The sequence below is a fragment of the Rattus rattus genome, chromosome 4 (genome assembly GCF_011064425.1).
Source record: "Rattus rattus isolate New Zealand chromosome 4, Rrattus_CSIRO_v1, whole genome shotgun sequence".
Taxonomy (NCBI): domain Eukaryota; kingdom Metazoa; phylum Chordata; class Mammalia; order Rodentia; family Muridae; genus Rattus; species Rattus rattus.
Window position 1 is genome coordinate 88,066,815 of NC_046157.1, and position 25,315 is coordinate 88,092,129.

The 25,315-nt window shown below is 51.9% G+C and overlaps 3 protein-coding genes across 9 annotated transcripts in view; 1 reads left to right on the forward strand and 2 right to left on the reverse strand.

The window, feature by feature from the left end:
• The window catches only part of Ranbp3 (RAN binding protein 3), a 37,921-nt gene extending 18,225 nt beyond the window's left edge, over positions 1 to 19,696 (forward strand). For 2 of the 6 annotated variants that reach the window (XM_032900770.1, XM_032900773.1), the window contains 15 exons: positions 3,760 to 3,796; positions 3,873 to 3,944; positions 8,121 to 8,186; positions 8,540 to 8,632; positions 9,269 to 9,295; positions 9,993 to 10,120; positions 12,839 to 12,952; positions 14,048 to 14,151; positions 14,357 to 14,432; positions 15,034 to 15,136; positions 15,353 to 15,462; positions 16,444 to 16,564; positions 18,274 to 18,416; positions 18,577 to 18,763; positions 18,848 to 19,696. In XM_032900770.1, coding sequence (XP_032756661.1) covers positions 3,760 to 3,796; positions 3,873 to 3,944; positions 8,121 to 8,186; positions 8,540 to 8,632; positions 9,269 to 9,295; positions 9,993 to 10,120; positions 12,839 to 12,952; positions 14,048 to 14,151; positions 14,357 to 14,432; positions 15,034 to 15,136; positions 15,353 to 15,462; positions 16,444 to 16,564; positions 18,274 to 18,416; positions 18,577 to 18,763; positions 18,848 to 18,891 — 1,425 coding nt within the window. In that variant the 3' untranslated portion in view covers positions 18,892 to 19,696. The remainder of the gene's footprint in view (positions 1 to 3,759; positions 3,797 to 3,872; positions 3,945 to 8,120; positions 8,187 to 8,539; positions 8,633 to 9,268; positions 9,296 to 9,992; positions 10,121 to 12,838; positions 12,953 to 14,047; positions 14,152 to 14,356; positions 14,433 to 15,033; positions 15,137 to 15,352; positions 15,463 to 16,443; positions 16,565 to 18,273; positions 18,417 to 18,576; positions 18,764 to 18,847) is intronic. The other 4 variants (XM_032900771.1, XM_032900775.1, XM_032900772.1 and 1 more) reach the window with 2 other exon arrangements.
• A 263-nt stretch (positions 19,697 to 19,959) lies between these two features.
• On the reverse strand, positions 19,960 to 20,667 carry Caps (calcyphosine). The gene is given in 6 exon segments (XM_032899698.1): positions 19,960 to 20,005; positions 20,007 to 20,059; positions 20,156 to 20,311; positions 20,352 to 20,398; positions 20,401 to 20,534; positions 20,618 to 20,667. Coding segments are annotated over 6 exon segments (486 nt in total).
• A 1,416-nt stretch (positions 20,668 to 22,083) lies between these two features.
• Vmac (vimentin type intermediate filament associated coiled-coil protein) lies at positions 22,084 to 24,960 on the reverse strand. 2 transcript variants are annotated; one of them, XM_032900778.1, is made up of 2 exons: positions 24,738 to 24,960; positions 22,084 to 23,983 (listed from the first exon to the last, which is right to left on the reverse strand). In XM_032900778.1, the coding sequence occupies exons 1-2, from the start codon at positions 24,926 to 24,928 to the stop codon at positions 23,659 to 23,661; spliced, it is 516 nt and encodes a 171-aa protein (XP_032756669.1). In that variant the 5' UTR covers positions 24,929 to 24,960; the 3' UTR covers positions 22,084 to 23,658. The 2 variants fall into 2 exon arrangements, with proteins under 2 accessions (XP_032756669.1, XP_032756668.1); XM_032900777.1 differs by having other exon boundaries at positions 24,697 to 24,960.
• Positions 24,961 to 25,315: the final 355 nt, after the last annotated feature.

The window sequence follows — 25,315 nt, forward strand, 5'->3', positions numbered from 1 at the left end:
CTGGGCAGCACTGCCCTCCAGGCCCCTCCTGTCCTCACCAGCTTCCTCCCACTCTCCTCCTGAATCTGAGTGGTAACTGTCAGGGTCTTAGGAACCCATGGGCTCTGGAGACTGAGTTTGGGCTACAGTGAAGCAGAAAGAGGGCAAGCGCCTGTCCTTGTCCAGCACAGGTGGAAGGTGTCAGTGGGTAGATTATACTTCGGTGGCAGGAAATCTCTGCTTTACTGCTAGATAAGTGAGGGCTATGGAGGTGAGTGCTCAGTGGATTAAGAACATTTGCTGTGAAACCAGGTGGACCTGAGTTCAAATTCCCAGCACCTGTATAAAGAGCAAGACATGGCATGTGTAGATAGCAAGGCCTGAGTGGTTCCTCCCTTCACACCAGCCCCAGTTCCCAGCACTGGGTGATGCTAGGAGAAGCTTTGCCCAAGGTGAGGCTGGGGTCCTGCCCTGTAATTTGGGGATTTATGCTGTGAGGGGAAAGAGGCAAGATTTTATGGTGTGCTGTGGGAGATTCCTCCTCTGTATTGCAGACAACAGAAACCACATGAATCAGGGTGCTCTGTTTCTACTCTGAACAGGGAATCCCTGTGAATTGCATCTGGGATCCTCTTGCATCTGTGCAGAGGCCCTGGCTGAGAGAGCAGCCTGGTTGGGTGCAAGCTCTGTAGACATTGGCTTCCAGGCTGGAGCCACGGGGCTAGTCCATCCTAGAGCTCTCACCACAGTAGCTGCCTGCCCTCCAGAGCCAGTGTCTTGCGTGGCAAACTGGGCCCACAAAGCCTGGTGTCTTGTTTCTCGTTGGCTGTGAGCCTGAGCAGTATAGCCCCTTTCAGCAAGGGAAAGGGGCCTCCAGATGAGGGGAGCTGGAGGTCATCTCCACCCACTGCCTCACAGTGGCTGGAGCAACACTCATACCACTTGGTGACAGCGCTGAGCCACTAGGCCAGTGTAGGACTCTCAGTAGGAAAGCTAGGCTGTTTGCCAAAAGTAGTCTTGTGGCTGGCGCATTGCACAGACGTTGTATAATTTTGGGTGAATTGGGCTGTAAATCCAGTTGGGTGGAATCTATCCTGAGGACACCCTGAGCTCAGCAGTCCCTATGCTGCAGAGTGCGCTTTTATCTGGCTGTGCCCCAAGTCTCAGTTCAGGGAGCCTGGCTGCCCAGGGCCTTCTCCATCTCACTAGTCTGTCTGGACTCCATGCCACACTTCCAGGGTGTGTGCGATGAACCTCTGTGATGTGCAGTTGCCCACCAAGAGCCTGTGAGCAGCCTGCTATCCTGGGAGTTGTGGATAGACCATGCTGTGCAGCGCCCACATGCCCCTGAATCATCCACAGCCCTTGGGGGTGATGCCAGCCTTAAGGGCAACTTTTTGTGTTCTTGAGGGTGGCATCTCTTTCTATATATATTTACTTAACTTGAATATATGTAATTAATGAAATGTATATATAATTTTTAGTTGCATATACATGAGATGTGCATGAGAATTCGGTGGCTAGGCAGGCCAGAGGCCAGATGCTTCTGGAACTTGGGGTACAAGTGGTTGTGAGTTGCATCATGTAGGTGCTCTATCCTATAGAAGAGCATTGAGTGCTCTCCAACACTGAACTCTCTCTAGCCCTCAGGGCGACCTCTTTGATATATCAACTGGGCACCCCATGGCACCCAGAAGTAGCTTGTGCTTCTCATCCCAGCACTTCTGCCAAGATCAGCTAGGTTCACACATTGTTTTGAGATTTTTCTGAGGCAGTGTCTTATGTAGCTCAGGGTGGCTTTGAACTACTGATCTTCTTGCTTCTACCTCCTACCTCTTTGGTTCCTGTGCCCCTTGCTGGGCCACAGAAGTGAGCCAGTCTGAAGCTGTGGGTGAGGATCCTTCTGTGGGCCTCCTCCATCTATGCAAGGATCTGTTGGAATGATATGGTGGCCTGGCCTTTCTCCTTGACTCCCTGGTTTGTGAGGTGTATCCCTCAGGCAGCCCATGACTCTCTCAGTGTGTTGTCCTGGAGCCTTTGTCTTTGAAGCAGTGGTACTGCTTCTCCTGGGAACTTTTGTCCTCACATGTACTCCACACACTCCACATGATGTCCCACATGGATCCTAATCCCTTGATGAAGCTGAGCAGTAGCAGGGCGACCATGACATGTTAGGATGTCTGGAGCTGTGTTGATGCAGCCGTGGGGCCTAGGGATAGGGAATTCTTTTTTCTTTCTTTCTTTCTTTTTTTTTTTCTTTTTTTTTTTTTTTTTTTTTTTTTCTTTCTCGGAGCTGGGGACCGAACCCAGGGCCTTGTGCTTCCTAGGCAAGCACTCTACCACTGAGCCAAATCCCCAACCCCGGGGATAGGAATCCTTACACAACAGACCTCATCTTCCTCATCGCCATGGTGATGCCAGAGCTGTGGGCACCTCAGAAGCAGCAGCCTCCTTCCACTCCGTCCATCCTGAAGACTCACTACAGGCGGTTGTTTCCTCTAGGAGAGCCTTGCGTGTACCTCTTTAGGCTGGTGGTCCCTCCATGGTCCTGTGGGCAGCCTCTTAAAGGGTTGGTGGTCCCAAGGCCAGACGGAGTAGCTGCTGATCCTCATGGGACAGCTTTGGATCAGATGTGACCCCAAGTGCTGCAGAGTCGCTGAGTCCTGGGCTCAGGACCCTTCTCCTGATGTTCTCTGAAACCCCCAAGAGATCTGACATCATGTGGAAAGCAGAGCCTGGGTTTGTCCCAGTGACAAGGTTTCTGTCTGGGAACCATTCCTGTTCCTGTTCTGTGAGTGAGAGAACAGTCCCAGGAAGCAGAGAGGTGGCTTGCTCCTCTGGACACAGACCGAGCTGTGAGCTTGTACTGAGGAGAGCACGTAGGTCAGGGTGCTGGTCTGTTAGAGAACATTTCTGTGTGTTATCGAGTAAATGTTCACCCTCTCTGGGCTCGCTGCTGCAGGCTCCAGCCCACTGCCTGTTTGCGCAGTTCCTGAGCTGAGCCAGTGTTTACATTGTTACAGGATTATAAGCAAAAGTGAGAAGATGGGACCTGTGAGCCAAAAGCGCTGGCTTTCTGACCATTTATGGGAAAAGAAGGGCCAGGGTCCACAGCGGGAGGGTCTCTGCTAGTGTTCTTCAGATTTACTGATTACATGGGGTTTTGGCAGCTTCTTGAAGGCAGTATCCCCCATTCGGTTCAGCTTGAGCCTGAAGCACTTTAGGATTATAGGAGAATGGGCTCTGTGCCTTCCTAAATGGCTAGGGTCCACCGTTGGCCTTTGCTTCTGGCTTCAGGGCCTAAAGGATAACACAATACAAAGTATGGACACAGATTGGGACTGTGTTGGGTGGGAGCTGAGCTCCTGATCTCAGCCAGCAACTCACCCTGAATGCTAGGCTGGACCTGAGGGCCATGGAGCCTCTCTCTAGTTGGGGAAGGGTCCTGCCAGCCTGGCACACCTCCGAGCACTTTGGCCTAGATGTCAGTACTAAAACTGACAGCCTTGAAGTAGGCGTGCATATGTGCTAAAGAATGTTCCAGGATAAGTGTGGGAGCTAGGATTTCCTCTTCCCCAGACATCCACATTGGAGTAGGCCTACCTGAGGGCCGTGCTAATGCCCTAGGCATGCCAGGGAGGGTTGTGCTGTCTGTGAGGACGGTGGCCCGTGGACCTGACCTATGTAGGGCCATTCTTAGCCCCTGGCAGGGCGCAGGGGAGTTGGGGGCACAGGTTGGAACACTTGGGGCCTATCATCACTTCTGTGCTCTCATTGCAGAGATCTGCTGGCAGTTCCAGTCCGGAAGCCGGAGAAGGTAAGGAAGTCTTTAGAACACTGAGCCCTTGGAAGCAAACTTGAACACTCCCTGACTCCACCCACTCTGTGTCTAGACTCTGATCATGAGGATGGAAACTACTGCCCTCCTGTCAAGCGCGAGCGGACATCATCTCTAACGCATTCAGGTGAGCAACACCCTCCTGAGCCAGGTAGAGCCGGCCCGAGGGCTAAGGAAAGCTGATGCATTCGCCTTCAGGTGGAGTTGGGAGTTTCCAGTCAAGCCCTGTGGGGACATCACCTGTGAATGTGTCTTTGCAAGGACCTGTTTGATGTTGTGGACTGGACAGAGCAGTATTCTCGCCCACTAGTTACCGTGTTCACACTCACGCAGAGCCAACATTCATCTGTGTTCCCAGCTCAGGCAATGTGGTTAGACTGGGGGCACCATACACATGCATGCCAGCCTCCAGGCTTCAACCAGTGCAGGAGTGAGGCTGGACCTAGGCTGAGAGATTCTGGATGCTCAGATGGAGGCAGGCAAGTCCAGCAGCCCCTATCACACATAGGTACCCTTCAGGCTAGGAGCAGTTGCGGCCTAGATGGTTAGGAGTGCTTCCCCTGAAGAGCAAGACCTTACAGTGTCCTAGTCTCTGCTGGTCCATCTTGGAGCAGCAGGTATCACTTCTGCTCTGACAAGGAGGTCTGGTCCAGTTCCTCTGATGACCAGCCCCTCTCCCTGTCTTCACACGTAGAGCATGGTGGTCCTGCGAAACAGGCATTGCAGTCCCTTTCACAGCTGACTGCCTTGATTTAAAGACCCCATGCCAGCTTGTAGTTGTATAGAGGTGGCACAGAGGGGATCCCCCACCTTGTCTGCCTGCCTTTAGTGTGTGTGTGTGTGTGTGTGTGTGTGTGTGTGTGTGTGTGTGTGTGTGTGTTGGAGGGAACCAGAGCAAGGCCTCAGATACTTTCCTCGACAGCTCCTCTGTCTTCCTTCCCTGCTCCTCTGTGTTTTGCTTTCTTGAGACAGGGTCTCTACCTGGACCAGAAGTTCACAGTTGGCTCTAGGCTGTCTGGCTAAGCAAGCTAGAATCCATTCTCTACATCTGTTCTCGTTGTTGTTGTTGTTGTTGTTGTTTAATGTGAATACTTGGAGTGTGAACTCAGGGCCTTGAACTTGCAGAGCAGGTGTTCTCCCCACTCAGCCATCTCCCCAGCTTGCTGTGATGACTTGGATTCTGCAAAACTGAATTCTTCTGAGGACAGTCTTCAGGTCAAGGGCTGTCTTTGGAGTGTCTGTAAAGGTGGCTTAGTTTCTTAAGGCACAGTTTCTGTCCTGTCTCTGTTGTTAGATCTATCCATCCTTCAATGTGTGGTTCCTTAGCATGGATATGCTCCATTCTGTGTAGGAGGCTTTCCTCTGTGTTTGCCTCGCTACTCTTGTCCCACCAGGGGCTCCCAGAGCCTTCCCTTCCTGCATTCTGTTCTCAGGTCTTTGAGCAGGGTAGGTGTAGATTGGGATGGGCCTGACCTGATATTGGCTTCTGGGCTGTCACAGATCTGTGTTCGATACTTGGATATAAACAATCTGAATCCCTGGTCATTTTCTGTTTTGTCCCCACAGGGAAATTGCTCACCATTCCAGTTCAGTCCTGGAATCTGTCTGTCTTCTTTGTTGGTACAGCCTCTAGAATCAGGATCATGATACTCTGGGTACTCTACTTGGCCTTTGTCAGCCCACAGGGTGTGGCCCTCTCTATAGAGCCAGCACTGGTAGGATTCTTTAGTGCCTTAGCCCTTTCTGACATTAAGAAATTTCAGATAGGTGGTTGTGGCACACACCTTTAATCCCAGCACTCAGGAGGCAGAGGCAAGCGGATCTCCTGAGTTTGAGACCAGCCTGCTTTACAGAGTGAGTTCTAGGACAGCCAGGGCTACACAGAGAAACCCTGTCTCAAAAACAAACAAACAAAAAAAGCCTTGTTTCAGTCATGTGAGGAGACACAAATCTGTCATCTTGGTGCTTGGAAGATAGAGGCAGGAAGATCAGGAGTTCAAAGTCATCCTCAGCTACACAGTGAGTCTGAGAAAGAAACCTGGCTCTACTTGTCATCCTCAGGTCTTGCCATCCTGGCCAACCATTTTCTTGCTTAGTGCCCAGCCATGCCGGCTACTGTTCTGGGAGCTTTGTCAGCCTCACCCAGCTCTGCTCGGGCTCTAGTGTATTCCCAATTTTTTTTTATTTTTATTTATTTATTTATTTATTTATTTATTTATTTATTTATTTTGATTCTTTATTTCGGAGCTGGGGACCGAACCCAGGGCCTTGCGCTTCCTAGGCAAGCACTCTACCACTGAGCTAAATCCCCAACCCCTAGTGTATTCCCAATTAAACAGGGAAGCTCTCTTGGGTGAGCACTCTCTCCCAGTCGTTCCCTTTCTGCCCTTTCAGTGGCATATACCCAGCGGCCAGCTATGGGGTGAAGCCTGGGCTTCCCGGGTCCTGGGTAATAGTACATGCACTGTTAGCAAAGTGAATCCTTATAAGACCTGAGAAGAGCCCAGGGTGTGTGCCTCTGTGGATGGGGCTGGGGACAGAACTCTAAGCCTTGACTGCCCACGTAGTGTCAATAGGGAGGCTTGCCTTCTGTTTGTCCATCTGGTCACAGCAGTGCCCTGCTGGATTCCTCCATGCCAACACAATGGCCAGGTTCTGGGCCCCACACTGGTGCAGGTGAGTAGCTATAGTCCCTGTGGTCAGCTGTTTTGTCCTCAAGTCTTTGGTGTTTGGAGACAGGGTTTCTCTGTGTAGCCCTAGCTGTCCTAGAACTCACTTTGTAGACCAGGCTGGCCTCAAATCCACAGAGAACTACCTGCCTCTGCTTTCTAACACCTGGCTTACTCTCAAGTCTTAAAGGTTGTGTTGTGGTTAGTTCTGTGGAGTAACCATCGCTCCCATTTCTGGGAGGAATGGACCCTATGACCAAGACACAAGCACCTAAAGCCAACCTTTGGGGCCTCTAGTTATCCAGCTTTATGAACTTGATCTCAGGTTTGAAAAGTGTGGTCCAGTACTACCCACTGAAGGTACCTCTATCCCATTCCATGGCTGACTCTCGTGGCTGCTTTGTCATATGCCCAAGCCTTGTGTAGCTAGTGGAATTAGCTCTTTATTCCTAGGGTTTGAGTGCTGCTCTGACTGGGTGGCCCCCAAGGTGGTCCCTGGGCTTTCCAGTGTGACTAGTTTTGTATCAGGGCCCATGTGACACGATGCTGGAGTGGCATCAGTATGTCCAGTATCAAGCTGTCAACTACAGATAAACTCCATCTGCATGAGCCAGCACCAGTCCCTCTTGAGCCTCCTCCATCCTCAGCATCCATGGGCATCATGGATCTACCTCCTGTCTCCTATTTGTGGATAGTTCCTACCCACGGGCTGTGTACAGTGGGAACTTCTCTTCTACTAACACTTTGCCTTTTGTATGTGTGTGCACATGCATGTGTTGTGGGGGTGCTCGTGTGCTTGCCTGTATCCATAGTGACCAGAGGTCAATACCGTAGCCATCACTCTGTCTTCCTTTCTGAGGCAGGGTCTCACTGATTTGGCTGCCCCTGCTGGCCAGAGAGCTCTAGGACACATTCCTTTCTCTGCCTCTAAATCCCCAGCTCTTGGGATGTGAGCACATGTGCTTCTGCTGTGCTGTGTACTGGGGACTGAACGCAGACTCTGACATTTGCACAGCAGGCACTTTACCGAGCCGGCTCCTTAGCTCTGTGGTTTATTAGTCTTTGGTTCTGTCAGGAGGGTTGTGTGCAGGGGATGGGGTTTACATCTGTCTGCTTGATGGCTGAGCCTCCAAGACTGCCTGTGGCCTGTGTATTTTCCTACACCTTCCTCCTGTCCTAGGTCACATTAGACTAGCTGTCTCTCCCCAGGACAAGGTCACCAGGATGCAGGCTCACACTGGCTTCCCAGCTATCCCTGCAGACCCAGTTCTCTACCTCGTAGCTCTTGTGATTCGCTGGCAGAGCTGGCACTCAGTAACAGGCATGTCTTGGAGGTAGATCTTGCCTGGGTCGTTGGCGGGCATGTCCTCTATTGTTAGGCCTGCCCAGTAGTGCCATCACTCTCCTTCCTGGGAGAAATGGCCCAGAGCCTAGCAGATAGGTCATCCTGTCTCAGCACCTTCATCCTCCAGGTCCCCTGTGCTGGCCTCGCCTCAGAACCATACTCTTTAACATGGACCTCCTACTTTTCTGTTGTAGTCTGGACCATTTTCTGGTCCCAGGCCCACCGTGCACTCTATTTTGCTGTGCTCCTGCCTCCACAGGCTGAGCTCAGCTGTGTTTTGTGCTTGCAGAGGAGAAGAGCAGCGGCTTCCGGCTGAAGCCCCCAACGCTTATCCACGGGCAGGCACCCAGTGCAGGTGGGTGACATTTCCAGGCCTCTGCCTAGCTCCAGGACCCTTGCTGTAGGCCCAGTCTGTCTACTGGGACTGGGACTGACGTGGAAGCAGCTCTGGGAAGCTGCTCAGGCCTTTGGAACTCTCTTTCCTGGGAACTCAATGTGACCCTGTACCAGCCCTGGCCTTTTTCCTTTACACTGTGCTGTGGGAGGCACATTGGAAAGGAAGACTTGGACCTCTCGTCACAGGTCTCGGGGGCAGGTATCTGTCACTATAAAATGTTGGTGTTAAATGTGACCTCCCTTGCACAACCACTGGAGGTGGTGTGCCCTGGGACAGCAGGGTCAAGGTTCCCAGAATCCACTTTATTCCAGGTCTGCCCAGCCAGAAACCCAGGGAACAGCAGCGTGGTGTGCTCCGTCCAGCTGTGCTGCAGGCCCCACAGCCCAAGGTGCTGTCACAGACGGGTAAGGGACTGAATCACAGTCTGAAGTACAGAGGCAAGAGGACCCTTTGGGCTAGCCCCATCCTGAGGAAAACCTCAATAGAGGAATAGGGTACGGCCAAGGTTTTCTGTATCCCCAGGTCTCTTGTCAACCTCCCAAGCTACTCTGCCAGGGTTCACATGCAAGGGTTTTCAGCCTTACTGGGTTTTGGTCTTGTTATTCAAAAGTAGCCTAGCCGTTTGGGACCTCGTTAATGTCATGCTGATTAATCACCCAAAGTCTGCTTGGGTCCAGTGCTCAGAGTCCACCCGATAGAGCCATAATATATTCTGAGATTCTCGTTTCATTTCATCTTGATCTGGGGCCTAGTAGGATGGGCCTGGCATGTTAGGGCAATTTTCATTTTGTCCTGCTTTAGTTTGATTTTTGTGACTCAGGATCTCCCTGTACATCTAGGCAGCCCAGACACCTCTTGAGCTCACTTTGCTTCTCCTGGGATAGTGGGCACACACCAGTGTTCCAGCTTCCTTCTGGCTTTGTGATTGTGTGAGATGCTGGGGATTGGATGCTGGCCCTACACACATGAGCTGGGCTGGGCTCTCCGTCAGTTGCATGGGCCAATCTACAATAGGTTTTCTTTTGCTGCTCATTTTCTAGGAGTCCTGCTTCTGAGCACACTGGAAGGTAGTTCTTGTTCATATCTTTGTGTGTGGGAGGCTGTGTGAGAGTGTGTGTGTGTGTGTGTGTGTGTATGTGTGTGTGTGTGTGTGTGTGTGTAGTGTATGTGTGAGAGTATGAGTGTTTGTGTGAGTGTGAGAGAGTGTGTGAGTATGTGTGAGAGTATGAGTGTGTTAGTGTGTGTGTATATGTGTGTGTGTGAGAGTATGAGTGTGTGAGTGTGTGTGTCTGTCTGAGGATGAGACCCAGGCCCTCCCTGAGCACACCAAGCTATATACCATCACAGTGTCTTCTAGAATAAAGGCAGCAGCTCCTCATGTCTGTGAGTTTTGGCATTTTTTTGTTTTTTAGTCTAAGACCACATGCCTTTTTTTTTTTTTTTTCTTTTTTTTTTTTGGAGCTGGGGATTGAACCCAGGGCCTTGCACTTCCTGGGCAAGCGCTCTACCACTGAGCTAAATCCCCAACCCCTTATTTTTTTTTAAATATGACCCTGGTTGACTTAGAATTTGCTATGTAGCTCTGTCTTTCCTCAGATAGTTATCCACCCGCCTCTCCCTCCCAAATATTGAGATTAAGAACGTTCATCACTGCACACAGCCCGGGATGAATGAACTTCAGAGTCTAGCAGCTTGGTTAGTTGCTGGAGGGCTGGGGACATCTGTCCACCCTCCCCCCACCTCCTCTCTCTCTCCTTTTTCCAGTCCCCAGCAGTGGCACCAATGGGGTCAGTATGCCAGCGGACTACACGGGGCCAGCCACTTCTGCATCACCAGAAAACCTCACACAGAGGAGTCCCTCTGAGTCTGCCGAGGGGACACACACATTTGAGGTTGGTTGGTCTTGGGGCCGGCCAGGGTGGGCTGCAATGCAAGGCCCTGATGTCTGTGCGGATTCTTGGTGTCCAAAGACCTATAGCGGTTTCCAGCACTCTTAGCTTGGGCAACTTCTCATGGGTTTGCTCATGTTCTTGTACAAGGTTGCACAAGGCCATTCCCCTTTCCACACTTTAACAACACCCAGGCAGGGCATTTGCAGAGACAGATTTATTGGCTTGGTTTTATAAGTTGGAAGGCATGTGAAGGCATGGCTCTGGCTCTGCTGCCGCCAGCTGATTACAGCCCACTTCACTGGGAGTGCTCATGAGATGGGCAGTCATGGGATTAATAGGGGAGAGCCAAGGGCAGTGCCCTGTGACCTACCCACTTCCGTGGGATCCTATTAAAGGTTCTCCCACACCACACCAGAGACTGAGAGCCTAGCCAGTGGACACTTGGCATTGGTTGATAGGCTGTCAGTCACTGTCACGAATTGTCCCACTTTTGTTACAGTCACAGATGAATCCCCAGAATGACTGGTGCTGGGGCTGTCAGTCCTGAAAAACTCACCTAAGAGAGAAGAGGCACCTGTGCAGACCCAGGATTGAGGCTAGGGAATATGCCAGCAGCAGCTGGATGAGGGGTTTGATGGGGACCCCAGTTCCCAGGCTGGCCACTGTGTGGAATCACAGGCATAATGAATGATGTGTCTATTCTCCCCTAGAAAATGCCCATCCCACCTCAGCATCCAAAGTGGGGGTTAGAAATAGCTCCCAGCCTGCTTCTTGAGAGTATGTCTGAGACTGAGGAGGAAATCAAGTACAAGGCGCCAGCCAGGCTATGCTGGCGTCTCGATCCACCATGCAGGGGTCTGCTTGAGTCCCACCCTTCTGACCTTGAGCTTGGGACACTCTGCTCCACCTCCTCACCGGCAGGCTGGGTTCTTAGTCTGCAGATCGATCAGACTCTCAATTCTGTCTCTGTGGCACCCCAACTTTGAGCCCAAGGTTGCACATTCCAGATGCAAGCCTCATTCCCAGGCCGTCGGGGATAGACAGGGTCACCATACTCACTATTTCTGGTCCTGTAGCAAGAACAGGCAAGACCCTTACCTTTTTAGCCATTCCTGATTCATGATGCTGACCTTATATAGCTTATGTAATACTGAGCTTTGTGAAGATGGAATGGGATTATGGCTAGGAGACAGCCACCTGGTGACATACTTGGCAGAAAGGGACTTCTGGAGATTCCCTGTGCTGGTAGAAACCTTTGCAGAGCCATGCCAGGCCCAGGGGCTGGTTCTCAGTGGGGGACAGTGCCCAGAGGACTGTGCACACAAGTCACCCTCCCTGAGTAGCTACAGGGCCATGAGAGAGTCAGAATGCAGCCAGATTTGTAGGGTGTCAAGCAGCTAAAAACATTTAAAGTCTTAACAGCCTTGGAGAGAGCTCAGAACTGTCCCACCAAATTTTCCTACACTGCAAGTTGCTATCACAGACATGTTGGAGCTCCTATACTCCACCTTCCATTGTACAGCTAGGGTATTGGACTCAAAATTCTCCTTATTCAGGCTACATGGGTGATCAAGTTCCTGTACTCAGAAGAGTCACACTTGTAAGAATTTAGAAGGGCCAGTGAGGGCTCAGGGAATTAAAAATGCTTCCTTCTGGACTGGAGAGATGGCTCAGTGGTTAAGAGCACTGACTGCTCTTCCAGAGGTCCTGAGTTCAAATCCCAGCAACCACATGGTGGCTCACAACCATCTATAATGAGATCTGATGTCCTCTTCTGGTGTGTCTGAAGACACATATAATAAATAAATCTTTTTTTTTTTTTTTTTTTTTAAATGCTTCCTTCTGAGTCAGAGGACTTAGGTTGGATCCCAGGGATTCACATGGTGACTCCTTCAAGCCAGTTCAGGAGATTGTTCTGTTTTCTGTACATGCACACATATACGTGTGTACACATAGATAAATGAAATTTGGGGGAAACAAATGTAAGCATGTATAAAACACGTACAAGAAGCTGTGAGGTGGCCATTCTTACTTGAATGGCCTATGATGTGAGGTTCCTTGAGGTCATCTCTGCAGTGAGATCCCAAATTGGTGACCCACATCACACCATTCCTTCTAGTGACTATCTGCTGCTTGGTAGCTGCTGTGTCTGCCATTTACTGTTTATAGTTTACATTCTGAGTATTTATCCCCTTGCTTGATGGACCCTTGGTCTTGGTTCTGGGTCTGTTAGCACCAAGGTGTGCTGATGTGCCCTGCTCCCTCTGACAGCCAGAGTCATGCCTGAGCTGAAGGTCCCAAGAACAGGCTCTTAGAGGTGTCTTTTGACTGTCTTTTGAGTGTCTGTGATATTTGCAATCTGCCTCATCTCCACCTACTGCTTCTCCAGACCAAAAGCCAGTCTGCCTTTAAGAGGGATGCCCTAGAGTCTTGAAATCTCCACAAGGTCATCCACCTTGCCATCCAGCTGGAAGCATCCCTTTCCTCAGCTCCACTGAGGCAGAGGACTGCTGGTGTTGTTCAGCTGCTAGGCTTCAGGCCTAGCACCATCCCAAACCCTCAGATCCCTGGGCCCACAGCACAGGTCTGAGGTTCAGGCCTTTCTCTAATGGTGCCTACTCCAGCAGAGTCATAGCTTCCAGTAAAGCAGGAGCTTGGCTCCTTCTGGGCTCCTGAGCACTCCATTGTCCTGTTGGTAAATATAGGTTTTCCTTCTAGGAGAAGGTACCTCAGAAAACCCCAAGTGGAGGCTCAGAGGAGACGCACTGTGAAGAGGAGCAGGTGGCCCCACAGGCCTTCGTGTTTGGACAGAATTTGAGAGACAGAGTGAAGGTATTTGGTCTGGTGGGAGTTGGGCAGTGGAACAAAAGTATGGCTTGGGGTGCCTGTGACAGTCACATATTCCCAGACATTGCCTAGGGCCCTCATCCCCCTAAGAATCCCTGGGCCCCCTTTTGGGATAGTGTCTCATGTAGCCCAAGCCTAGCCTCAAGTCCACTACATAACCAAGGATGAACTGAACTCTTAATCCTCAAATCTAGGGATTTCAGATTACCCGAGAACATCTTTCTAATAGCTAAACTAAAATACTAACTTTGTGACTGGTTTCACGTGGGTTTTATTTTGAAGTAAGACCTCATATATAGTCTTGAATTCACTGTGTGACTATGGATGACCTTGGACAACAGATCCTCCGTCCTCAGCCTTCTGAGTGCTGGGTGAGCTAGAATGAGAGTTGTGTATTACCAGGCCTGACTTGCATGGTGCTGGACTTGGAACTCAAAGCTCAAGCTTGCTGGGTGAGCCTTAAGCACACAGATTCTCTTAATTTTGTGCTGTGAGCTGGGGCCTGGGTTCAAACAGCCTCCACCCCAGCCTTAGCAGCCAAGACAAGGGGTGCCACCACAGAATCATCAGCAGATCAGCCCAGTCCTGGGAACTGAGTCATGCCTGTGGTATTGAAGAATAGGGTCTGGGGCTCCCCAGACTCTGAGCTCCTCTTTTTCCAACTTCAGGCTGCCAGGAACCCCTTTAGGCAGGGTCAGGCCCACTTTACTCTCAGCTTATGGGTGCCACCAAGATGGTGGAGCACAGACACAGAGAGGTCTGCGGAGCCCAGATTGCCCCTCAGAGTGATCCAGCCTTGATCTCTAGATTTTCCTGCCTCAGCCTCCTGAAGTGCTATGGTGACAGGTGTGTTGTCTCTTTGAAACAAGGTCTTACTGTGCAGCCCAGGCTAGCCTGATCTCACAGAGAGTGAGTTCTGTCTCTCAGTGTTGAGATTGTCTTTGTGTCGTAACTGCTGTGTCAAGTGCAACCATACTGGTGGCAGCTGCATTTCTTATGCAGTCCATTTTCACAGCTGATCTTGGCAAGCACTTGTCAGACAGGGCCACATGAGCAACCTGCTTCCCTCTGTCTCTGCAGTTAATGAATGAGAAGGCCAATGTGGCAGATGTAGACAGTGCCACACATCCTGGCTCAGAAACACCCACTGCGACCAACTACTTCCTGCAGTATATCAGTTCCAGGTGAGTGCACTGTGCTGTGCAGGTGGGGTCTTCCATACCAGTAAACCTCCATCTGCAGAAGCCCCATGATTTGGGCTGGGCAGCCAGCCCATGTACTAGTATGTTGGGAGGGAGGCAGGCACACTGCGGTGTGAGGCTCCCCTGCACTGCATGTGCCTCTGTGGTGCACCTCAGGTGCCACACTGATGGTGCCACTCCTCTCCAGCGCAGACAACTCGACCCACAGTGCTGACACCTCCACCAAGTTTGTGTTTGGCCAGAACATGAGTGAGCGCGTCTTGGTGAGTGGCTCCGCCCCGCACAGTGATCTCGTGCCTCTTCCCACTCAGGCTCACAGCTGACATGCTGTCTCCTGTACAGTCAGACAGGACACTCAGGTGCAGGAGTGAGAGAAAGAGCAACTTATTAAAGGCTTTGTCACAGATTTGTCAGGGGCTGGCGTCACCCCTCCTGTCTTTATTGTCCACTGACATAGGCTTTCCTGTGGCCAGAGCCATCTGTGGCACTCAAAGCTACACCACTGAGTCAGGTGCCCAGTCTCTCTGTCCATGGAGTCAGCTATGCCTGCCACTTCTGCATTGCAGTCAAGATAGCAGGCATTTGCACTCCCTGCTTTCTGACCCTTAGCCATGCTGCAGCTTCTTCCTGTTGGTCTGCCACAGTATGGCTTCTCAGAACTACCACAGATGGCTGCACACAGGTAGCACTCTTGTGGCCCTTAAGAGGCTGTTCCTGACTGGGAATGGAATGACTGCTGAGGACAGGCCCTACAGAGCCCAAGAGTCAGGCCTCCAGGAAGTGCTGAGCAGCCGACCCTGCTGGGCCTCTCGCTCTGTCCTCAGCACCCACAGCAGCTCCGCCCTGGCACGCTTGTTTCCTCAGAGCCCCCCAAAGCTGAACGAAGCCAATTCAGACACCAGCAGGGAGACTACACATGCCCAGTCAGGGTCTGAGTCGTCATCCCAGGAGGCCGTCCCCAAGAAAGGTAGGAACAGCCCTGCACACACCCCAGGGGAGACTCCTGATTCCCAGCTAGGCACAGCCATAGCCATAAAACACCTTAGAGATTGGCCCAAGGTGCCCATTAGGGGTAGTGGGTGGCAGTGCTCTGCTGACCACGACAGGGCTCCCCAGGTCTCTGGGAGGATCAGGCCCACTCTGCTGATTTGTCCTTTTTTCTTGGGTCCCCACTGCTGTGCAGAGTCCCTGGCCGAGTCAGCTGCTGCCTATACCAAGGCTACAGCATGGACGTGTTTGCTGGAGAAAGTGGAGGTCATTACAGGGGAGGAGGCAGAGAGCAATGTGCTGCAGGTGAGCAAACACGGGATGCTAAGGCACAGGGCACTGTCAGGGATCAAGGCGGCCTGTGTTACACAGTAAGACCCTGTTTTCAACAACAAAGTAAAGGTAGGTGTGTTGGCGCACACCTTTAACCCCAACACTTGGGGAGACAAAGGCATGCAGATCTCTGTGAATTTGAGGCCAGCCTGTTCTGCAGAGTTCCAGGCCAGTCAGGAACTTTTGTCTTGAGGAAACAAAGAACTGTTCCACAACCACTGTCACAACTTATCCCCTGAATAAAGCCCTGCCCCAATGTACTAGCACCCTAGCACGTACAAGACTTCATCACATCTGATTTCCTGGTGTTGGAAATTTCTTACAGTATTCCATGATGTGTGAAGTCTCTGTCTGGTATTGTCTCTAAGCACTGAGTCCTTAAGTCTATGCTGAGGCGTATGTGAACATTTGTTTCTGTTCCTAGCTGAATATGGCTCCAAGGGAATTCTTGCTGCCAGTGAGCTGACACTTGGCCTCTTTCTGCTTTAAGACTCTTCCACATTCCTGCTTGTTTTCTGGGAGGGGGGATGAGGGGGCAGGACTGCAAGGCCCCATCAGCAGCCTTCCCAGCACAGTAGTACATTCCTACAGTTAGGCATTTCTCCACAGCACCCAGTGCTCCTTTGCTGTGGGAACATGGTGGCATCTCTCTGTGCCTGGATTCGTATTTGCAGAGTCACCCTTGTTTGCATACTTGGGCTGGGTGCATGATGGCTCTCTGGGGTAGAGCCTAGTGTTGAGGAGCTCTGGGTTCCATTCCCAGGAAGCAGCACAGAAACTATAGCCATACAGTAGACCACCGGACAAAGAGCAGCACAGCCCCAGTGTCCTTCCTGGCCTTAGTCTGTAGTCAGACACCTCACGGGTAACTCTGAGCTGCAAGTGGGACCCATGCTTTGTGGGGTGCAGAGGGTGTGGGTACCCCAGCCTGGTCACTGACCCCATGTGTTACAGATCCAGTGTAAGCTGTTTGTGTTTGACAAGACATCACAGTCATGGGTGGAGCGTGGCCGGGGACTTCTCAGACTCAATGACATGGCATCAACCGACGATGGCACATTACAGTCCCGGCTAGGTGAGCTCTGGGGGAGGACAGAGCCAGAAGTATAGGCTTCACAGCTGGGAGCCACCCAGGGGCTTGGCTGTGAGCAAAGATAGCCGCGAGCCCCACACCCACTCACTCTGGCCTGGGCCTGCTGCCCTTCACATTGCTTTCTTGCTCAAGTGTCCTTAGCGGACATTAAAAAAGCCCAGTTTGGGGGCTGGAGAGATGGCTCAGCGGTTAAGAGCACCGACTGCTCTTCCAAAGGTCCTGAGTTCAATTCCCAGCAACCACATGGTGGCTCACAACCATCTATGGGATCTGGTGTGTCTGAAGATAGCTACAGTATACTTGTATACATAAATTAAATAAATAAATCTTAAAAAAAAAAAAAAAAAAGCCCAGTTTGGAAGGAAGGTGGGGCAGGAAAAGTGTCAGCCTGGGCTTCAGAGCTGTCACTTCTGTTTGAGGGACTTCATATGAAAATGGTCTCTTTGTAGCCCAGGCTGGCCTGGCCCACTATGAGCCTACCATGTCCCTCCTGTTTGGTTATATTCCCCTTAAAGTTAAGCCCAGAAATTGGGAAACTGAGGCAGGAGGACTGATAGAGTTTAAGGCCAGCCCAGGCTACTAAGACCCCACCGTAGTAAAGAGAAGTTAAAGGAAAAGTTAGAGTAAATGTCTCCAGTACTTAGCAGTTACTGTGTGTGACAAAGTTAGAGTGAATGTCTACAGTACTGCAGTTACTGTGTGTGACAAAGTTAGAGTGAATGTCTACAGTTACTGCAGTTACTGCAGTGTGTGACAAAGTTAGAGTGAATGTCTACAGTACTGCAGTTACTGTGTGTGACAAAGTTAGAGTGAATGTCTACAGTACTTAGCAGTTACTTACTGTGTGTGACAAAGTTAGAGTGAATGTCTCCAGTACTGCAGTTACTGTGTGTGGCAAAGTTAGAGTAAATGTCTACAGTACTGCAGTTACTGTGTGTGACAAAGTTAGAGTAAATGTCTACAGTACTGCAGTTACTGTGTGTGACAAAGTTAGAGTGAATGTCTACAGTACTGCAGTTACTGTGTGTGACAAAGTTAGAGTGAATGTCTCCAGTACTGCAGTTACTGTGTGTGACAAAGTTAGAGTGAATGTCTCCAGTACTACAGTTACTGTGTATGACAAAGTTAGAGTGAATGTCTACAGTACTGCAGTTACTGTGTGTGGCAAAGTTAGAGTAAATGTCTCCAGTACTTAGCAGTTACTGTGTGTGACAAAGTTAGAGTGAATGTCTCCAGTACTGCAGTTACTGTGTGTGACAAAGTTAGAGTGAATGTCTCCAGTACTGCAGTTACTGTGTGTGACAAAGTTAGAGTGAATGTCTCCAGTACTCCAGTACTACAGTTACTGTGTGTGACAAAGTTAGAGTAAATGTCTACAGTACTGCAGTTACTGTGTGTGACAAAGTTAGAGTGAATGTCTCCAGTACTGCAGTTACTGTGTGGGACTCTCCTGTGGGCAGACAGTTGTGGTTTTCTACATGGCAGGGGCAGCCCAGGGACAGGTTCTGACTTGCCTCATACATGTGATGGGCCTAGCTGGGTCCTCAGGTGGGATGGAGCAGTCTCCATCTCAGTGTACCCTACCTGCCCTGTTGCAGGCTAGCCCCTCCCCCAAGGGCATGTCTCCCTGCCCCTTGCAGACGTGGGCTGCAGGTTGGGACAGGTGTCGCTAAGCAGCTCCCTTGCTGCAGTGATGCGGACCCAGGGCAGCCTGCGGCTCATCCTGAACACGAAGCTGTGGGCACAGATGCAGATGGACAAGGCCAGTGAAAAGAGCATCCGCATCACAGCCACGGACGCTGAGGACCAGGGCGTCAAGGTCTTCCTGATCTCGGTGAGCTTGAGGGAGGTCGGGGGGGTTGCGGGGATGACCCTGGCTCAGCACTGAAGACTTTGATGTTACCAGTGGGCAGGCCAGGGCCTACATGTGTGCACGGGCACTGCCTAGCCTGGCTGCTAGCCACATACTGCCACTTCACACTCTGCCTCCCCAGGCCAGCTCCAAAGACACAGGCCAACTGTATGCTGCATTGCACCACCGCATCCTGGCTCTGCGTAGCCGGGCCGAACAGGAACAGGAGGCCAAGGCACCCCCACCTGAGCCAGGAGCCACCCGGGCTGCCGAGGAGGAAGACAGTGATGAGGATGCTGTGCTGGCTCCTTCAGGTGTCACGGGGGCCGGTGAGCACCATGGGACCAGTGGGAGGAATGCCAGTTAGTCTCCATGACTGTGCTGGGACTGAGAGACCTGCTCCCCCCCCACAGGCGCAGGCGATGACGGTGATGGCCAGGCTACTGGGAGCACATAGCAGCGGAGCCGCTGTACCAGGCTGCTGCTTTGTCGTCTGTCTGCTGCTGCCCATCCCTCCCTGCAGGCCGTGTCATGGTGGTGTCTATTGCCGGGGTGGCCACAGGCTGGATCCGAGTGTCCCCTCTGCAGCAGACGGGGACGCCAGGATGCGGCTTGGGACTCAGACCTCATCATATTGATGAGCAGAAAGAACGTTCCCCGCCTTCGTCCGATCGAAATGGCACATTGACACTTGTCACAGCTTCGTGGTGACCATCCCTCCCTGGGCAGTGACAGTGAGAACTCTGGGCTCAGCATTCTGCTGAGTGACCTGCTGCCTGCTCGGCTTTCCTCTGCCAGGCCTATATGGCAGCTGCCTCTTGTTCTTCTCTGGTGGCTTGGCTCTCCAGGTCGGGTGAAGCTACATGCGGGCTGAGCTGACTTGATGCTCTTCTGGGTCGTGCCCAGCCCACACAGGGGCTCCGTAAGTTGGGTCCTGAGAACACCTGTCTGGATGAAGGTTTTGGAGCCAGGAGACTTCCTGCCCTCTTGCCTGCCAACCTGAACCACCGGGGTCACCCTTAGCATAGCACAGCCCTGAGGTGACTGACCATCCTGTGGACTGTGTGGTCCCACCTCTGGCCAGGCCACTCCCGGGGAGCCAGCAAGGACACCAGAGGCTGCCTAGCAGGTGGGTCACACTGCTTCCAGCCTTAGCCAGCCAGTGACAAGTGAATCCAGACGTCACCCATGTGTTTTGGAACATTTATGTAAGATTGTCATATGAAATGTATTTGAGAACTGCATTAAAACTTTTAACTAAAGCCCCAGACTCTTTTGCACCTGGCAGCCAGACAGGCTGGATTTAGCCATGGGGGCCCCTGATGGGGTCAGTAATCAATCCAGCCATTGCTAGGCCTGTGGGTGGCCCTGCCAGAGACCTGGTCCAGCCGGTTCTTCAACCTCCATTCTCACACATCCCCCTCCCTGTGTCTAGTTGGGGTACCCTGGGACAGTGGTGGCAGAGGGTGGCAGGTGGAAAGGGACTAGGCTAAGTGCAGCTATTAGGCGGGTGAGGGCAGCTATGTCAGAGGTGCCAGGTGCTGCTCACCATGGCCACAAACTCTGGGTCTATCCATTGAGTTGCTGAGTCTGCTGTAGTAGTCTTGGAACTCAGGTAATGTGACCTGCGGATGGGCAGACTGTGAGTTGCAGCAGGTTGAGGGAGACCCAGGCCAAGGACACCGCTCTGGTGGGGAGGCATCAGGTAGACACACACACACCTGCCTATCCTTCTCAAAAGTGTCAAAATTGTAGAGGAATTGGTGGAAGACCTCATCCTTTGTCCACTCTCCACTGTACACCCCTCATGTGGTCACCACACCATCCCCAGTCTGGTCCAGCTTGGCAGAGGCAGCTACAATGACAGCTTCCTGAGTCTGGGCAAGTGTCAGCACCCCACACCAGCCCTTCAGTCACTGAGTCCAGCCTCACCTGTAGCACCTGTAGGAACTCCAGGTCCAGGGTCCACTGCCATCACAGTCCCAGTGCCTGCACAGAGCCTCTGCCTTGCCCACCTCCAGCCCCAGCTGTGCCAGGCCCGGCCTCAGCTCCCCTGCATCCAGGGACTGGCTGCCATCCTTGTCCAGGCAGTGGAAAAATCTGGGAATCACAATGGGGTTAGATGGAGGGGGACTACCCAGGCCAGAAGTGCTAGTGTTGCTGGGAGTGAAGGCTCACCTGGCCTGTGTCTGGATGCCTGGGGCCCCTCCTTGGGGGCATTCACAGTGTCCATTATGGGTACAAGCAAACAGCTGTGGTGGGACAGAACTCCCAGTGCGTTTCTGCACTCTGCCAGCCTGTCACAGCTTGGTGGCACCACACAGCCCAAGCAGAGCTCCCCATACCATTCACCTGGCCTGTTTGTGTCCTCAGTCCTGGGGTGGAGCTCCAAGTAGGTCTGTGCATCCTGCCTAGCACAGCCGTTGCTAGGCAGTATGGCTCTGGGGACTGGGAGGGGCCTAGCTGTAATCCCATGTCAAGCACATTAGCCTGCCAAGGAGGGCCTCATGAAGTGACTCCCAGATCCTCTGGACACAGCACTTTGGAGTTTGGCTGGAGAAAAAGCTTTGTTCCCTGTGCTACTCAGATCACACTGTCCCACTCTGGACTGACAGGGTGGCCTAGCCAAAGCTGGCCTAGAGCTATTTGGACAAGGTGGCACTTAAGATGGGGACATAGCTGAAAGTCTAAAGCCAAGTTGGGTCACCAACTAAGACCTTATCTTCAAAGACTAAAAACTGGGGCCCGATGGCATATGGCTATAATCCTAGCATTCAGAATATGGAGGGACAAGAGTTCCAGGCTATGTGAAACTGTCTCAATGTCAAGAGAAAAATTATCCATGGCTTTGCATGCCAACCAGCATGATTCAGTTAATGAGAAACTGAAGTGACATTTTGCTGCCCAAATAGATGATGGCCTGTTATGCTCCAAACACTGGCAAATAGCAAAAAATGCCTCATTGTTTTTAGATTTTAGTGCTTGCTATGGAACCCAGAGCCTTGGCATGCGAGGCTAATGTCGCTAAGCCACATCCAAGGCACTACTGCTTTTCTATAGAGTAATATAAAATATAATTAACTCTTACAGTTGCTAGAGTGAACTCTTTCACAGTGCTGAGGTGGAAAATAGTCTCAACCCTCAGCTAGCTAGTCTAGTCTCTATAGCCCAAGCTTAATAATATGCAAGGCTGGGGATATCTTAGCATTACAGCCCCCACCTAAGATAGGCCATTGAGGGGCTGGGGGTCTGGTCAGGGGTGGGGCCCGCCTAGGATCCCCCCTGTAAGAGGCTGGAAAGCCTGGATAATGAGTTTAAATATTCGTCTTGTCCCCTGAATTGGAAGTGGCCTTGGTTGTTTCCCTTCACTTCTTTGGGCTGAGTTTCAATTGTCTCTGGGAATAACTAGAACATGGAGGCTGTAAGACAGCTTAAGCTCCAGCCCCCTCCATTGTAAAGCATGTGTAAGACCTAGCAGAGTCAGGGTTAGGGATTTAGCTCAGTGGTAGAGCGCTTGCCTAGAAAGCGCAAGGCCCTGAGTTCGGTCCCCAGCTCCGAAAAAAAAGAACCAAAAAAAAAAAAAAAAAAAAAAAAAAGACCTAGCAGAGTCCTACCCAGTCTCACAACAGGAAAAAAGGTAGAGCCCAGGTTGAGAAATAACCAATTTATTCTGGTGCAGACAGGCCTGCCTTCCCCTATACAAATAGCTCCCTCTCTCCTCCATCCCCAAGATAAAATGGGCCTCTTTTTCCCATAGCTGAGGGTCTGTCAGACTCTGGGCACACTGGATGGCTGGAGGATCTTCTGTTTGGAACAGCCCATCTTCCACCTTGGTGGCTGCTCAACGACCCTGAGCACAGGGACCATGAAACTCAATGGAGACCACCTCTGGATGTAAGGGTTTGTGGGGGACCCTCTCACTGCTCTGGCAGTGACAAAGGCAATGTACCTTACCATCTTAGGCCTAGACAGCATAGATACCAGGATTTAAAAAAATAGATTCTCTTAGGGTGCAAAGGAGACTTTCTACAAAAACACTGTTGTCCCTGGAAACCAGGAAAGGGTTCATCAGCTATCCAGGTTTCTGGCTAAGGCAGGGCCTCCAGGGCTGCGCTAGGCACTGATGGAAACAGAAGACAAACTTTCCTGCTTCCTAGTCACTGCTTTCCCCCTGGAAAGGTGGTCCCAGGATGGGGCTGTGCGTGGTTGCACAAGCCTGTCATACTAGTACTAGAGATGCTGAAGCAAGAGGATCAGGAGTTCAAAGCCAGCCTAAGCTATATTAAAAGTTTAGAGGCCAGCCTGGGCTACACAAGACTAAGCTTCAAAACACCAAACCAATCAATCACAGTACAGGGCAGTGACCAGCTGGCCTGAATTACTTTAGAGATGCTGGTGGGAAGGCCCCTCCAGAAAGGGGCATTTGAGAGTGACCTGAGTGTCAAGGAACCAAGTGTGGGACCAGGGAAAGACATTGAGCAGAGGGAACAGACAGCGCAAAGCCTGAGGCACTCTTGGTTGTGGTGTCTCAACCCACCTGCTCTTCCTAGAAGGAAGGGTAGAGTTATGGGAAAGAGATCCAAGGCTAACTGTCTTCTTACTCAGAAGCAACGAAACATGAGATGGGATTCCGCTTGGTATGAAGAATGGTTCAGGAGGCACAAGAGTAAGAAGGGGAGGGAGGACTCCCATCAGCAGGGCATAGGGTTCACATCTATATTCAAAAGTACTTGGGAGGATTCAAGGGAAGCCTAGGCTATAGAGACCCCATCTCAAACAAAATCCCCACAGGTGGGTGGGCGCCCGTCAACCTAGCAGAGATCCATGCTATACTCCTGACCCAGCAAGTCTGAGGCTGGCCTGGCTACCTGGATCCCTGTCCTAAACAGGAAACACTACGCTTCAGAGTCAGATCTGGAGATGAGGGTCAGTCCCCACCATTCCACTGATGTTGGGATGCTTGGCTTTGGACTTTGTGTGTGCATGCTAGGAGAACGTTCCACCCTCTGAGCTACTGCCCTTGCCTTTGTTTCTAAAATTATTTAAAATCAGTGGAATGTAGCAGATATTCCAGCACTGGGGAAAAATTGTTTTAAATGAGATCTTGGCTTTAAACCTGTTTTGATGTTTAGATGAATTAAGACCCCTCTAGGACACTGGTGATGTTCAGGACTCTAGGAGTGAAATTCCCAGAGGGCCTTGACCTGAGATGTGTCAGGGCAGCTCACACTGTGGTTCCAAACACAGCAGGCTGCTGGTCATCCTGGCCCTCCTCCTCCCTCATGCTGTTGCCCAGGGGTGGGCCAGGCCCATCAGGAAGTAGCTGGGCCCCATGGCTGTGGCTGGAAGGCAAGGGGCCCAGTTCTTCTGCCTCCTCCAGGGTGGCCAGCAGTGCAGCCAGGGGTGGCCGTTGTCGAGTGATGTCCTGCAGCAGGTCAGCCCGAGGCTGTAGCTGCTGGATCATCTGGTCCCTCTGCTCCACTGCAGCCTGCAGGCTGCGAACCGTGGCCTCAGAGCTCAGCAGCTGCTCTTGGAGGGTGAAAATCTCCCTGGTGAGAGGACCAAATAAGATAGTTACCTACGGTGGTGCGGGGGTAAGGTTGGGGGTGGGGGCATCTACCTGCTCTGGAATCCTCTGAGGCTCCCTATGCCTCCTCCTCTTCTGCTTATGTGGAAGTCAAGGAACAATTTCCAAGAGTTGGTTCGCTCCTTACACCCCATGGGATCAAATTCTTCGGCATTCTTAGTGGCAAGCAAGTGTCTTTACACATAGCACCATTGATGTCACTGGTAAAGCACCCTCAGGCTCACAGCAGGCCTGGCACCTGCAATCCCAGCACTCCAGAGATGGAGGCAGAAGGACCAGGAGTTGAAAGCTACATAGTGCCTTCAAGGCCAGCCTTCTCTCAAAAACAAAACAAAGCCAGTTTTGTGTGTCCTTCAGTAGGACTTCCTCTGGTTCACAGCTCTGTGCCTTTGTCTACCGATGGGGTCCCCTACCCAGCAGCCTCCTTCGATCATTAGACACAATACTCTTGCACCCCCCAGGGCAAGCAGCACTAGCGGAGTCGGCTTTGTGGGACAGCTGGCTTCATTTTAACACTTTGAAACGCTCTCATGTAACCCAAGCTATACTCTTAACTTCCCACGTAGTCGAGAATGGCCCGAACACCTGACCCTCCAGTCTCAGCCTCCCCAGTGCTGTGATGTCAGGCATTTAGTGCTCTGGAAACTTTTGCTCTCGGGTCCCAGCCCTTTCCACCTCTCTCCTTCGGGATGTCCTCCGGGCCTCCTCCTCCTCACCGGTCCTTGGCGCGACCCAGCTCGTCCAGGGCCGCGCGCAGCTGCTGGTCCTGGCAGGCCAGACGCTCGGCCTGCGCACGCATCGTGCGCTCCGCCGCCAGCAGCCGCCTCTCCAGCTCCGCCGCTCGCCGGTGCACCGCCGCTAGGTGCGCGTTCGCCTCCCGGATCTGCAGAGGCGGCGGCGCAGACATGGCCCCGGGCCGCCATGCAGGCTCCACCCAAACCAGCCAGGCCCCGCCCACAACGGGAAAAAGTCCCGCCCCTGAAGCCGGACCACTGACGCACTCCTCCCAGGCTGCCGCTGCATTAATTCAAACATTCTCAAGAGGCCCCGCCCTACTCCGAAGTAACGTCAGACACGCTCCCGGAGGAAGGCGCGTGCTTTCTCTTGGGCTCTCACTATTGGCCACAGTTCTTATAGGGGCAGGCTTAAGTGCGGCCACGCCCTGTAACCAATGCTTAGGTCCCTTTCCGGAACAGCTCCTGAGTCTGGCTACGCCTCCTTGTGCAGCGAGGACGTAGACAGCGCAGAATGGGCCTAGTTTCCGTCAATTAAAATCCTCACACTACGATTGGTC